The sequence below is a fragment of the Piliocolobus tephrosceles genome, chromosome 7, assembly GCF_002776525.5.
Source record: "Piliocolobus tephrosceles isolate RC106 chromosome 7, ASM277652v3, whole genome shotgun sequence".
Classification (NCBI taxonomy): domain Eukaryota; kingdom Metazoa; phylum Chordata; class Mammalia; order Primates; family Cercopithecidae; genus Piliocolobus; species Piliocolobus tephrosceles.
In genome coordinates, this window is record NC_045440.1 from 8271694 (window position 1) to 8287011 (window position 15318).

General features: G+C 39.3%; 1 protein-coding gene across 1 annotated transcript in view; it reads left to right on the plus strand.

Moving 5' to 3' along the window:
* CSMD1 (CUB and Sushi multiple domains 1) overlaps nucleotides 1-15318 on the plus strand; it is a 2063566-nt gene that overhangs the window by 1887382 nt on the left and 160866 nt on the right. Inside the window, exons 46-48 of the mRNA XM_026453909.1 lie at nucleotides 185-298; nucleotides 9453-9641; nucleotides 15040-15186. Of these exons, the coding sequence (XP_026309694.1) occupies nucleotides 185-298; nucleotides 9453-9641; nucleotides 15040-15186 (450 nt within the window). The remainder of the gene's footprint in view (nucleotides 1-184; nucleotides 299-9452; nucleotides 9642-15039; nucleotides 15187-15318) is intronic.

Sequence of the window (15318 nt, forward strand, 5' to 3'; positions counted from 1 at the left end):
ACATTTTTATAAATTAAGAACTTAAAATGGTACTATTTTTAAAAGACTAAAAAAAAATACCAACACAGTTTCTAAAAAGATTTGCAAGTTGATTTAATTCATTACGTAGTCTGATATGTGTAACACCTTCACACATTCAGAAGGTCACACACAATTTCCTGGTTTGTTGTATTGACTCTTCCAGGAGATTTTGTGAAGTACCAGTGCCACCCCGGGTACACCTTGGTGGGGACCGACACTCTGACCTGCAAGCTCAGTTCCCAGTTGCAGTTTGAAGGTTCTCTCCCAACATGTGAAGGTATGCACTGTTTGATACTAAAACTACATAAACTTATTCAACATGGAAAATTGTATTGTTTGTATTGATCTGCATTTCTTTGTATAGGTGTGAATTTATTTATTTATTTTTTATTTATTTTGGAGATAGGGTCTTACTCTGTCACCCAGAGCGCAATCATAGCTCACCACAGCCTCAACTTCCCTGGTCTCAGGTGATCCTCCTGCCTCAGCCTCCTGAGTAACTGGTACTACATGCATGCACCACCATGCCTGGCTAATTTTTGGAAATTTTTTATATATATAAACAGGTTTTCACCATGTTACCCAGGCTGGTCTTGAACTTCTGGACTCAAGCGATCCCCCTGCCTCAGCTTCCCAAATTGCTAAGATTGTAGGCATGAACCACTGCACCCAGCCTGCAGTTAATCTGTGCTCTGATCCCATTGCAATGAAACTAACATGCTAACAGAAATATCCAATGATGCTTTTTCTTTTAGCTAGTCTAGAAAATAAACCAAGGCCATATCAAATAAAAGATCATGTTTCTCACAGCAATTTGTCGTGTAAATGTTCGAACATGGCAAAATTGAAATAATTTTAATACTGGAATAATTTAGCACCTTAATATACACGACCTAGCTTCCACTATGAAAACTTACAAAGTATTTCCTTTATCACATGCCTATGTGTTATTTTTCTAGCCATTTAATAAGCTACGCTATATTTTTGATGCATTTCAAGGCAAATTTTGAATAATACTTCATTTTGCTGTAAATGCATTAGCATGCATATAATTAGCTGGTGTTTAATATTTTGATATAAATTTATAAACAATGAAACGTGTACATTTCATGTTTTTCTCACATGTGTTTAGCATATGTAGACCATGTGCAAGAAAATAGACAATATACAACAATAGAACAAGATATTGAGGCTGAATCTGTTGATTTCATCTATTAGAAGACAAGTAGATCACTTTTAAAAGATTGTTTAATAGCACCACTTTCAAGTATCATTGAATAAAAAAGACTGGAAAAACTATACATAAGCTCAAATGCGCAAGTAAGTTAGAAATATCATTAGTTCACCTATCAAAAAGCTTTCCAAATTAGAACAGTTTTTATGCCTTCAAAATCATAATGAAGTGCAGATGTAGTGCTTTTGAGCAATGCAGCTCTTTCAAGGAATCCAACTATTGTAATTCCTTAGGGTGGGTGACACAGCTCAAAGGGCCCCTACGATTTAGGAAGGCAGGACGTGGAGCCAGAGTCAGTCAATCAGGCAACTTTGAGCAAATCACTCTTCCCTGCATTGTGCACAGAGAGGATGATTTATCTGCTGTATTTTTGAGATTGTTGTAAAGACTCAGTGAATATTAAATGAATTTATCTTTTTGAGTGTTTTATAATGTTAACTGCCTTCCCTGTAAAAGGAAGTTTTCCTTGCAAAAGTATCAACTTGGCAGTGGTTTTGCAGATGCTCACACCTGTGAATGGCTCCTCTTCAAAGGCCTGAAAACTGGCTGAGCGTGGTGGCTCATGCCTGTAATCCTAGCATTTTGGGAGGCCAAGGTGGGCGGATCACCTGAGGTTGGGAGTTCGAGACCAGCCTGACCAACATGAAGAAATCCTGTCTCTACTAAAAATACAAAATTAGCCAGGCATGGTGGTGCATGCCTGTAATCTACTTGAGTAGCGCAGCCAGCTACTTGAGTGGCTGAGTCAGGAGAATTGCTTGAACCCGGGAGGTGGAGGTTGCAGTGAGCCGACATCGTGCCATTGCACTCCAGCCTGGGAGACAGAGCAAAACTCTGTCTCAAAAAAAAAAAGAAAAAATAAAAGATCTGATAACTTTGTACATTCTCATTCTGGAATGAGGCAGGATTCCAGGCACCCTGAAAGACAGAAACAGTCTTCTACATCTGAAGAAAAATTGGCATACATTTTGGAATGCATTATTACCAAATATCCATAATAACTTGGATTTTTTTTGAAAAAATGTTAACATTAAATTTGTATCTACATGAGAGCCATTGATTACAGGAAACCACTCCCTGAGCAGAGGACCAGACCCTTAGCCTGCTTATCTGTTTAAACGCTCAGCAGACCACAGGCTGTGGAAGTCATCAAAATCTGTGCCTCTAGGTTGCCTTACTGAGAAGTGGAGATTGCATTGGGTGCAAAGTCAGGACCAAAGTCATTATCTTCTTAGAAAAAAGCCAACCTCTGTGCCATCTTCCAGGATCCACAGTGGTCTATAGATGGGTTCTTTCCTCAGGGTGGGGGGATATAAAAAGTGTTCATCTTCTGCCATTCTATATAAAAATGAACTCAGGCAAACCTTTGCATTTTTTAAGGTACATTTTAATCCCAACAAGCAAAGCCTCAAGTTTCTCAGAATAGACGACTTTAAGTAAAGGTGATCTTAGCTGAGAAGACAAGAAAGGCATACGTATGTATCAAATGTGCTTCTCTAAAAACAGGGAATTTTGGCCAGGCGCAGTGGCTCATACCTGTAATCCCAGAACTTTGGGAGGCCAAGGCGGGCAGATCACCTGAGGTCGGGAGTTCAAGACCACCCTGCCCAACATGAAGAAACCCCGTCTCTACTGAAAATACAAAATTAGCCAGGCATGGTGACACATGCCTGTAATCCCAGCCACTCGGGAGGCTGAGGCTGGAGAATCACTGGAACCTGGGAGGTGGAGGTTGCAGTGAGCCAAGATTGTTCCATTGCACTCTAGCCTGGGCAACAAGAGTAAAATTATGTCATTTAAAAAATAATTTAGTAAAAGGAATTTGATTAGGGTGTCCTCTCCAGATGAACCTAGTGCTTATTTAAATGATGTTTAATTCATGACAAGCTAAGAACAGAGAACAATCACGCACTGCATGACGTTTTGATCCATGACAGACCGTGTAGATAAACGTGGTCCTGTAAATTATAATGAAGCTGAAAATTCCCACCACCGAGTGACGTCTAGCAGTCGCAGTGCTACGGGGCAACGCATTACCTTTTCCATGTTTAGAAGCGTTCAGATGCGAGAATACTTACCCTCGTGTTCCAGTTGCCTACAGTCTTCAGTACAGTCTCATACTGTGCAGATGTGTCGTCTCAGAGCAATAGGCTACACCATATGGCTCAATTGTGTAGCAGGCTGTACTATCCGGGTGTGTGTAAGTGTTCCTGGACCAAACTGAGGGTGGAGCTGTTATTTTTCACGGCCCAATAACAAGATGCAGATGAACTGAGGAGGAAGAGAGGTTTTATTTCTATAACTAGTTACAGGGAGAAAGACTGGAAATTATCACCAGATCAACTCAAAATTCCAAAGTTTTTTAGAGCTTTTATACCTCCTAAGCTATATGTCTATGTGTAAGTGTGCATTTATTTAAAGATATAAGTGATTAACTTTTTAAAACTTATAACTAAGGTCTGAGTCCTGAAGACCTTTCTCTGGAGCCTCAGTAAGTTTACTGAATCTAAATGGGTCCAGTGCTGGGGTGATTAACCTTGTTTTGTCGCCTGCTAAATCACAAAGGTTTGGGGCGTTCCTGTAGACCCCCATAAACTTGTTTGTGGAGGTCTGGGGAGTTTCTTCAGGCTGCTAATAAAACTTGTTGAATCCTAAAAGGATCCTGTGAAGAATTCCTTTGTTACCTGGTCATGCTTCAAGGCCCAGGAGAAGCCTGGGGAAACTCTTTGTAGAAAGGCACTGGCTCTTTCAGCTTTTTAAATATTTACCTGGAACACCCCGTTCCAGTCTTTGTATAAAGATGCTGGCTCTTTCAGCTTTTAATGTCTCACTGGAACACTCCGTTAGTAGTGAAACAGTTGTTACGGAGGCCTGCGTTCGTGAGACTGGCCTGCCGCTGAAGTGCATGCTGTTATCTTTGCGTGGTGCCGTGATCCCCTAAAGATGCATTTCTCACAGCCTGTCCCACCTTTAAGTGGCACATGTCGAAATCAACACAACATGTGCGTTATTCTCTAAATCTCCTCAGTCGTCACAGACATTTACAGGGAGTGTTCTGCAGACAAACTTCACCAACTTTCACTCACGTCGGAGGTTCCCGCACCCCACTCCACTCCTCAGGAGGCACACAGGATTACCTAGTTCTCTTCTCTTTCAAGTCACGGGCCAATTTGCTGAAGACAAACGGAGAGTGACCTTAGCTGTCGTTCTCTAAACGGCTCATCATTTGAAAACAAACAGGAAATAGCACCCCAGATATCCCTTCCCAAATCCTGAATCACTGAAGCACTTAATTATTGTCTCTTTAAGTAACTTTTCTACTATTCGATTGATTCGATTGTGCTCAAGTGGGAGCCCGTCTCCCAATAAATTCTTCAGAAAAATTATTTTAGCTATTAGTCTGTCTTCTTCAAATGTCATAACCACACTTTTAGAAGTTGTGTTTTGAAAATTATCACCCTCCCAGTGCTTTGGGAGGCCGAGGCAGGAGGATCACTTGAGGTCAGGAGTTCGAGACCAGCCTGGCCAACATGGTGAAAACCTGTCTCTACTGAAAATACAAAAATTAGCCACATGTGGTGGCGGGCATCTGTAATCCCAGCTGCTCTAAAGGCTGAGGCTGGAGAATCGCTTGAACCCCGGATGCGGAGGTTGCGGTGAGCCAAGATTGCGTCACTGCACTCCAGCCTGAGCGACAGAGCAAGACTCTGTCAAAAAAAAAAGAAGAGAAAAAGAAAATTATCACTAATTTTAGGGAAACACGGAGCGCACATTGTTCTTTGAAAGTCAGCATTATATGAAGATGTTACTGTGCTGGACACTCATCTTAATGCAGAAACACCTGAGTAACAGACATCACAGAAGTGGCTTTTCTCCTGTTAAGGAAAAGAGAAGTATTTCAAAGAGTGAAGAGAATTAGTAACAAAGGTTTGGAAACACAAAGGAGGGTGCGGCGTTGAGGAAAAAGGAGGAGATGGCTTCCTACTGCTTGCTCTTAGGGGGTTTTGAGTAAATTAAATCAGGCTGGAAACCTAAGCTAGGACCTGACTTTAAAGGTCTTCAAAGTCAAGTTTCTTCATCCTGTGGACCACGGGGGATCCTTCAGTAGTTTTTAGAATATTCATCTCTTTAGAAAAAAAAACAAAAAAACATGCATTTTCAATGAACATTAAGGAGATTCGATGACCTTCTGATAATGACCATTCGGGAAAGCAGCAGACAGAGACAACATAAAAACCACTGCTGCCCAGCTCCGCTTCCTTCTGTGTGTGGGATCACAGCAGGCGTCGCAAGGGCCCTGGGTCAGCCTTTCCCCTAGTTCACAGAGGACTCGCCTTCTCCAATTCCATCATACCTATGGGTGCTTTTAAGAATTAATCTTAGTTACTCATAAATCCCAATTTATGCTATTAATATAGAGTACTAATCCTCATCTCCTATTACTTTTGCTGAAGGCCTATGAGATGCATTGAATAAGATGCTTTGGGTTTTAAGCCTCACATTTTATTTTTCTTTTAAAAAATGCTGGGGCACTAACATTATGCAGAAGGATGACAGCTCAAAGCACAGGTGGTGTCTGAGAGAGGGAGGCTTTCAGGTGTGTTTCTGACAGACGCTGTAAGCAGGTGCTCCCCTATGGTGAGAGGCTTCCCAGATTCTCAAGTGGAGACACAATTGTTTTCTAATGTGTGATTGCTGCTAAGAAATAAACATCTCAGCTATAGGATCACACTGTAGTCCCTTTAAGCCCTCCCATTCCAAGTGGGTATTGCTCCACGCAACAGTTTATAACACTGAGCAGAAGGAGTGGTTCCATACGAAAGAACAGAAGAAACACAAGAAAACAAACAAAACCACTTTCGCTCATGGATGAACACATCCAAATGCCTCTTAGTCCGAGCACGGTGGAGGCTGAGGTGGAAGGATCGCTTGAGCCCAGGAGTTGGAGACCTGCCTGGGCAACATGGCAAAACAATATCTCTAAAATTAAAATACAAAAATTAGCCAGGAGTGGTGGTGTGCGCCTGTAGTCCCAGCTACTCGGGACTACAGTAGGATCCGGTAGTCCTGAGATAGGAGGATCGCTTGAGCCTGGGAGGTCAAGGCTGCAGTGAGCCGTGATCCTGCCACAGCACTCCAGCCTGGCTTGGGTGACAGAATGACACCCTTCTCAAACAAACAAGTTAAAAAACAAAACAAAACCTCAAAACACCAAAAATCCCAAATGAATTTTGAAAACGATATGTATGACTGAAAAAAGTATTGCTAAGTGTTGTAAGAAAAATGATACAAATGATAAATGATACAAATGGAAAATGGTACAAATTCTCTACCAATTACCTCCTACCTCTTTAGGTCGGAGAGAATTGCAGAAACGGGGGGTTCTCTGTAAACTAATGGGAATTATATAACAAATTGCTTATATTTTCATTTTGTCTTTCCTAAGAAACAAAATCAGCATTTCAAATATAACAGGAATAAGAATGACTGTGCTTAAAATGCTACTTCTGGGTTAGATCACTGCATTGCTGTCAAACTCCAGGATGTGCAAATAGTTTTTCAGGTGGATTTTAGCAACTCAGTAAAGGTTTCTTACTTCCAGATGGCCTGAAGTTCCAATGTCATCTGATAACTATAGCTGCAGTTATAAAATCTCAGTCCTCATAAAAACACAGGATGGAGAGATTGGCTAACTATTTTTCAAGTGTAATCCCACAAACTGAAACGCCGTCTGGTAGCATTTTTGTATTAGTATAAGGTCAGCCAAGAGAAAGGACAAATAGACCCAAAGTCACGTGAGTAAGTTTATCGAACCTGCCAGCTCTCCACCACAGACAGAGGAGGCAGCCCTGAGCTTACAGAATGAGGGATTTATATGGGGGAGAGAGACCCTGGGGTTGTTTGTTGGTTAACTTTGCCATATATTACCTTGTGATGTTTATGGTAGCATCTAGATGAAGGAACTTAGAGGAGGGTGTAGGTAAAGTTTGTTCGTGCTTCTCACGACCTCCCTCTGTGTGGTCTGGATGGTTTGTAATTAGGGTTTGCTTATTGTAGTAAGGCCTGATGAGTGAAGTCTGCCGGCTTCTCCTCAGCGCTTGGATAAGGATTAGAAATGTAAAGAGGCTTGGGGGAAGGGTGAACAGCACGGAGAAGAAGTGCGGGGCATTCAGGGGAGGGGTGGGCAGTACAGAGGGGTTTGCGGGGCATGTCGCCAGTGCCAAGAAGCTTTTTGGAGCAGTTTGTCCCTAACAGTTACGAAAAGGTAGGCATGTGGTGTGATCATCCCTAGTCCTTACAACAGTTTCTGCCCACGTAGTGCTTTAGATTAAAAAAAAAAAAAATTGCATATATTGGCTCTAATTAGAACCCTGAGGGGGAGCTATTATTACCCTCTACTTAGAGCCAAGAAAAGCCCTGGTTCTTATTGCAAAGTCAAGGCGGGTCTGTGGAGCTTCTAAAACTTGATGTCCTGGCCTGCACAGATATACACAGGCACGAACCCTAATTTCATTATTTTTTCTTTCTTAAAATATCACATTAACTTTGAATGGGCATTGTGTATGTTGCAAAGTGATGAGGCCGCCATCACAGAAGAAAATTATACCTTTAACTCAGTTATTTCAATCTGTATGTTCTGATTAGGATTATTTTAGTTTATATGATTGCCATTAATTTATCATTGTAAGTATTTTGAAAATCTCACCTAAAATACATGTTATTTAAAGAGTTGTATGAAATGTTTTATGATTTGTAGTCTTATGTCTAAACATTTTCTAAATTTTAAAATAGATCTTAATTAGAATACTAAGATAAATGGAAGAAAATAGGAAATAAATTACCTTTCAAAAGGCAGTTGCTTGAATAAAAACACATATCATAAGCTTCGCTCATCTGTGTGACAAGTTTCTATCTTGAAATGCATGTATAAATAGCACACATTTAACTAATTAAAAGGTGATAACTCAATAAATAAATTTAACAAAAGTTATTTTTCATTAAGGAAAAGGTGATTAACTATAGAACTCTCAGCACTCTACAAGTAATTTTGATATACCTTTTTTATTTATGAACCATTACCAATAATAGAAAAAAAATTCCTTTAATAGTTTTATGCACAAACTGTTTCTGGAAGATAATTTAGTGATGAGAGAAATCACTAATTAGGAGACTCTGGTGTTTTGTTTTGCATGTCCATATCTCTGCAGATTATTTTTATGTTGATTAAACTGGAAGTAGTTGAATAATAATTTTTTAAAAAGCAAGAGGAGAAAAGATACGACGTATCCATAGTATCTTCATGATGCATTTACAATTAATTCATCCTTTAGGAATCAGGGCTCCTGCTGAGGTGTCCCATGTGGGATTGAGACCAGGTCTCTAATTCTTCCTCTTCCCAGGGTCCTGAGCAATCACATCCAACGTTGAAATATTACTATGCTAAGTACAGTAGTCCCCCCGACCCCTCATCCGAGGTTTCCCTTTCTGCAATTTCAGTTACTTGTGATCAAGCACAGTCTGAAAATATTAAATGAAAAGTTCCAGAAATAAACAACATATTTAAATGTTTGCACTGTTCCAAATAGCCTGAAGAAATCTGCCATCCTCCCTGGGCTATGTCTTACCCAGGGCATGAATCCCACCTTTGTCCAGCATATCCATTGCCCTGTATAATGTGATTGTACCAGAAACGACAGGATACATAGGATTCTGGACTGTCTGCAGCATCAGACATCGCTGGGGCTCTTGGAATGTATCCCTGAGGAGAAGGGGGTACTACTGTATATTTAAAGCCAAGATAAATATGAGTTTTCTTTTCTTATTGCATAACATTTCACCGTATTTCTGTAATACTATTTTGAAATGGTGAGGTTCTTCTTTGTAGTAGAGTTAGGAAATCTTGCATTGTATGATGAAATCCATGATGCACCTACCCTAAATTAAGGTGTGTGGGAGATGCAGGGGCCGAAGGAGTGTGCAGGCTGAGTGGAGAGAACTGCAAAGAGAAAGATGCACAATTCTCATGATTATTCAATGTTGCTCTCCCTCTGTGTTTGCAACCGGTATTAAATTTGGCCAGAGCTCAATAAGATAGCTTTTTCCTTTCACTGGCTTGTTTATACAGGGATAGAAACTATCCTATTGAAGTTGGAATCATTTTATTAAAGGAAACCTTTGCTGGTACTTTTCTCTCCAGCCCAATGCCCAGCAAATGAAGTCCGGACTGGATCATCGGGAGTCATTCTCAGTCCAGGGTATCCTGGTAATTATTTTAACTCCCAGACTTGCTCTTGGAGTATTAAAGTGGAACCCAACTACAACATTACCATCTTTGTGGACACATTTCAAAGTGAAAAGCAATTTGATGCACTGGAAGTATTTGATGGTAAGTTTCTTTAATATTTGTATACCAGTGACCTCGGTATCGTTCATAAAAACACTATTACAATATTTTAATAACATAAAGACTTTAATACACTCTTGAGTTAACTTATGTTTTCCCAAAACAAACAAGAAATACACTAGTTTGGGGTTGTACATTCTCAAGAGATCAAGTGGTCTGTAAAACATTACCATATGATTATTGTACTGTATTAGTCCATTTTCATGCTGCTGATAAAGACATACCCAAGCCTAGGAAGAAAAAGAGATTTAATGGACTCATAGTTCCACATGGCTGGGGAGAGCTCACAATCATGGTGGAAGGCAAGGAGGAGCAAGTCACATTTTACATGGATGGTGGCAGGCATGAGAGAGAGAGCAAGAGCAGACATGTGCGCGTGAGGGAGAACTTGTACAGGGAAAAATCCCGTTTCTAAAACCATCTGATTTTGTGGGACTTACTATCAGGACAACAGCAGGGGAAAGACCCACCCCCATGATTCAATTACCTCCCACCAGGTTTTCCCCACGATATGAGGGAATTGTGGGAGATACAATCCAAGAAGAGATTTGGGAGGGGACACAGCCAAACCATACGATTGTTAACATTGTCACTTTTCAAACAGTTAGAATGTTTAGCAAGACACCCTGAAAATGTACCGAATTTTCTTTAACCATTATTTAATTTTTTTTTTTTTTTTTTTTTTTTTTGAGATGGAGTCTTGCTCTGTCGCCCAGGCTGGAGTGCAGTGGCGCAATCTCCGCTCCCTGCAAACTCCGCTTCCCGGGTTCCCGCCGTTCTCCTGCCTCAGCCTCCCGAGTAGCTGGGACCACAGGCGCCCGCCACCTCGCCCGGCTAATTTTTTGTATTTTTAATAGAGATGGGGTTTCACCATGTTTGCCAGGATGGTCTCGATCTCCTGACCTCATGTTCCACCCGCCTCGGCCTCCCAAAGTGCTGGGATTACAGGCGTGAGCCATTGCTCCCAGCCCATTATTTAATTTTTTCACACAGTGATTTAGAGAAGATGATCTCAATAGCTCTTTCTCTCTCTCCTATATGTAATATCAATTCACAAGGTATTTTAGGAAACTTAGGCCTAGAGGTATTTTAATCATTATTTTAGTAGAAATAAGTAGAAATAATGGCTCACGGAGATTTCTAGATGATAAACGCTACAGGAGTTTTTAAAGTGTGATTCTTCAAAATGGTGAAATATGATTAACTGAACATATGCAATATGTTTTCAACAATAGTCTTATGATTTTATGCAATTTGAATGAAAATTTTAACAGTGATATGATTAAAAGTAATATGTGGTTGAATTGTCAATTTGAAATGGAAGGAATGTTAATATTTCTCTTTGTGTAAAACCGTCATAGCCCAGAAAATTAGACCAGATACAATTATGGTTGTACATAATAACAGGGTTTTCACATATTTTGACAGACTTGTCATTGAGTTCAGATAAATAACAGTCAATTCAGTGAGAAAAATAAATTCTTCTAATTGATTTGATGTGTGTTTGTATTCACTTTACTGAGTTGATGAATCAAACTGCTTGTAGGGATAGACATCACTGAACCAATTAATGTATTTTCAAAAATGAATTAATAACTTGGAAATTAAACTCACATTTTTATGTATAGAAACAGAGAACTGGAGAGCAGTATTTTCATTTTCAGAGCATGGCTTTTTTAGTATGTATAGTAAAACAAACATGCATTATTTACAACTTTTCCTTTAGTCTGTAGAGTAGAGAGAAGGAACTCATTAGGCAAGTATAAAAATGGGGTTTCTCTTGTTCAGGAGGAAGGGAGGTAAACTCTATTTGAGGCCTATTAGGTATTATGCAAAAATTAAAATGTAGAGTATCCAGCCTCACAGGCTGTATGTCTGTGTTTGTGTTTGTGTATATATAGACATATATACCCCTACAAAGGACATAAAAATATATTTAAATAATTATTTTGAACTTATGCATGTTCTTTCGTTTCACAGTAGTTGAAATGAAATATAGCTGGCCGTGCTTATAAGTCTCTTACTTTCAGGAGCAAAATATTTATCAATAATTTATGCACTCATGGCTTGCAATTTGATCTCCTACAAATTTGGACAGATCATAGCCATTATAAACAACAGGCAAAATAGAGACAATAGCATAATACTTGCTGTGAAAATTATCAGAGATCAATGACTAGGATTGTTCTGGTCTTAAAATTTTTTCTGCAAAGTGAAAGGTCAGAGTTTTATATGATTTTTTTTTTAAGTGATGACATTTTTTTTTCAATAAATTTCATGCTTTTTTCTTTTTTTTTTTTTTTTTTGTAAGACAGGCTCTTTTATAGTTCATAGGTTGACCAAAAAACATGTTGTTGAATATATTGATTTTAAACTTTATTATCTCAAGAGTATATTACTCTCTGTGGCTTAAGTAGTGGATAGCCCATAATGCTTTTTAAAACACAGTGTTTTAATCATAATGAAACTCGATTGAGAAGACTGTCAAAATTAAAATTACAGTGTACACTGGTAGAATACGTAGTCTCCATTTTGGAAACAGAAATGGATGCCTTCCTTTACTGCTGTGCTGGTTTTCTGCACATGCCAATTTGAATGTGTGCTTTTAAAGACTAGTCTTTCTAGAAGGTTAGTTACATTTTAGACAAAGAGAACAGATAGAACGTAATGAGGGTTCAGATGCTGGATTAAGAATACCTATAATTGGCCAGGCTTGGTGGCTCACGCCTGTAATCCCAGCACTTTAGAAGGCCAAGGTGACTGGATCACTGAGGTCAGGAGTTCAAGACCAGCCTGGCCAACATGGTGAAACCATGTCTAACTGCTAAAAAATACAAAAATTAGCTGGGCATGGTGGTGGGCATCTGTAATCCCAGCTACCCAGGAGGCTGAGGCAGGAGAATCGTTTGAACCTGGGAGGCAAAAGTTGTAAAGAGCCAAGATTGAACCATTGCACTCTAGCCTGGGAGACAGAGCAAGACTCTGTCTCAAAAAAAAAAAAAAAAAAAAAAAAACTAAAACTTTATTCTTGAGTTCTGTCATTAAAAATGACATTTCAAAACATCACAAATTCAGGTTAATTAATTTCCCAGTGGCATTTTATCTCAGAATATACATACTCCTTTTAAACACCAAATAAGCAAACCAACATACCAAACACACTCTGTCTTTGATTATGAAATACAAGCCACTGTTTTGCAGGGCATCTCCCAGGAAATTTAGCCATGACATTTTTCACAGTGAGAACTATTAATATCATTTCTTCTCCTCCTCCTTCACTCTGACTAAAGTCAGCGTTGCCCAGTTATTTAATATGCTAGTTTTGGATTGTGGTTTTTTGTTCGTTTGTTTGTTTCATAGTTCTTTCCTAGGGCTGCCCTGACAAAGTGCCATAAATTGAGTGGCTTCAACAGAATCTTTTCTTTTTTTTTTTTTGAGACAGAATTTCGCTCTCGTTGCCCAGGCTGGAGTGCAATGGCACAACCTCGGCTCACTGCAGCCTCCACCTACCGGGTTCAAACAATTTTCCTGCCTCAGCCTCCTGAGTAGCCGGGATTACAGGACCCTGCCACTGCGCCCAACTAATTTTTTGTATTTTTAGTAGAGATGGGGTTTCACCATATTGGCTAGGCTGGTCTCGAACTTCTGACCTCAGGTGATCCACTCGCCTCTACCTCGCGAAGTGCTGGGATTTCACATGTAAGCCACTGCGCCCGGCCTCAACAGAAATTTCTGTTCCCACAGTTCTGGATGCTGAACCTTGAAGCTCAAAGGGTTGGCAGGGCAGGACTCTCCTCCAAGCCTCCCTTAATCTCCTTTTCTTAGAAAGACACCAGTTCTACTGGATTAGGACCCACCCATACTGCCTCATTTAACCTTAGTTATGTCTTCAGCGACCCTCCCTCTCTCTCTTTCAAGTCGCATTTCCAAGTTCTGAGGGTTAGGACTTGAATGTGTAAATTTGAGGGGGACCCAGTCTAGTCCATAACAGTCTTACTTGAAACAAATCATGCGAACTGCTCCGATTGGGAGTTCCACAGGGAGTGGAGCGTGGTTTCTCAGCATCTTTGCACAAATCAAATTTTATGTATAACAACAAAGACAGGTGTCACTTCATAGCATTTGTATTATGAACAACAGCAAGAGCCGCCTTCTCCCAGTCCATAATGTGTTCCCTAGGAGTGAACTGTGAAATGCAAAACGCCATGACCGCGTTTACGAGGATGAGATCGAGTTGGGCTCGTTGACAGAGTAGCGCCGTTGGCAGCCCCAGTGCCATGAAGCAGTTTCTCCTGATAAATGGCTTTGGGTTGTGGTGACGAGGGCGATGCCGGGTGACTCTCCACTGTGCTCTCTTTTCTTACCTATACATTCAGTATTAACTGTGTTGTCTCAGTGTTTTAAAAATAAGTTCAAATACCATAGACAGACAGGTGAAAAATGAAAAAACTAGATATGAATCTCAGGACTTTGTCAAATTTACTTTAGGCCCTTTTCTTATAAAGAACCAATGTGTACAGGTAAATTTAGAAGTTTCACCCACATCCAATTCCACTTGTGCCTCTCCTAGAGGAAGTTACATTCTGAAGCTGGAGTTGTATGGGTCATGGTTATGCATGTTTTATAACTATTTCTCTATCTATCATCTACACATACACATTTTATATGTTGCATTTTTTATTTTTTATATAATTGTTATACTATTATATTTATCTCTAAATATATATTTTTAGTAATAATCTGTTATATTAAGAATTACTTATGTGGATATGTGTATAGCTAGTTTGTTAATTTTAATGCTGTGTGAATCTAATTCTTTTTCATGGACTCTTCAATTCTTTTTTAAAACTCCAAATTACTAGTTTGATCTAAAATTTACCATGAGAAATCGTGCTAGAATACACATGTTCACTATATAAATAATACTTGCACACATGTGCTAGGGTTCATAGAAATATAACTGAACCTTCAGTTTTACTGGATATTAACAAATAGCCCTCCAAAGTGATTCTACTACTTTGTACTTCCACTAGTATTACATGAAAGTTTCTATTTTCCAGTATAAGTGCGATATTGTAAATACTAACCACAATACATATTACTTTCATTTTTTTCAGTTACTGCTGTTTTATAGACAAAGCTCATTTAAATATGATGCCATTAATAGCATACGCACCTGAAATTATTTTTGTAGATTATTATCTTATTTTTATCAGAAAATACATCTGTCACTATAGTCATTTGGAATTTGTTGTCCCCTTTTGGAATAAAAATATCTGATTGAACATGTAGACTCTACTGTAATCAAAAGCTAAACCTAGTATGCATTTTGTAGGTGCTCACTCATCTCTGAATGTTTTTGTTCTTCTGTTTCACTTAGGTTCTTCTGGGCAAAGTCCTCTCCTAGTAGTCTTAAGTGGGAATCATACTGAACAATCAAATTTTACAAGCAGGAGTAATCAGTTATATCTCCGCTGGTCCACTGACCATGCCACCAGTAAGAAAGGATTCAAGATTCGCTATGCAGGTAAGTAAATGAGGTTTAGATTTTATATGAAAGTATTTTAAAACAGGTGATTTTCATTTAATGAAACAATTTAAATAGAAAATTACAATATGGCCAGGCGCGGTGTCTCACACCTGTAATCCCAACTCTTTG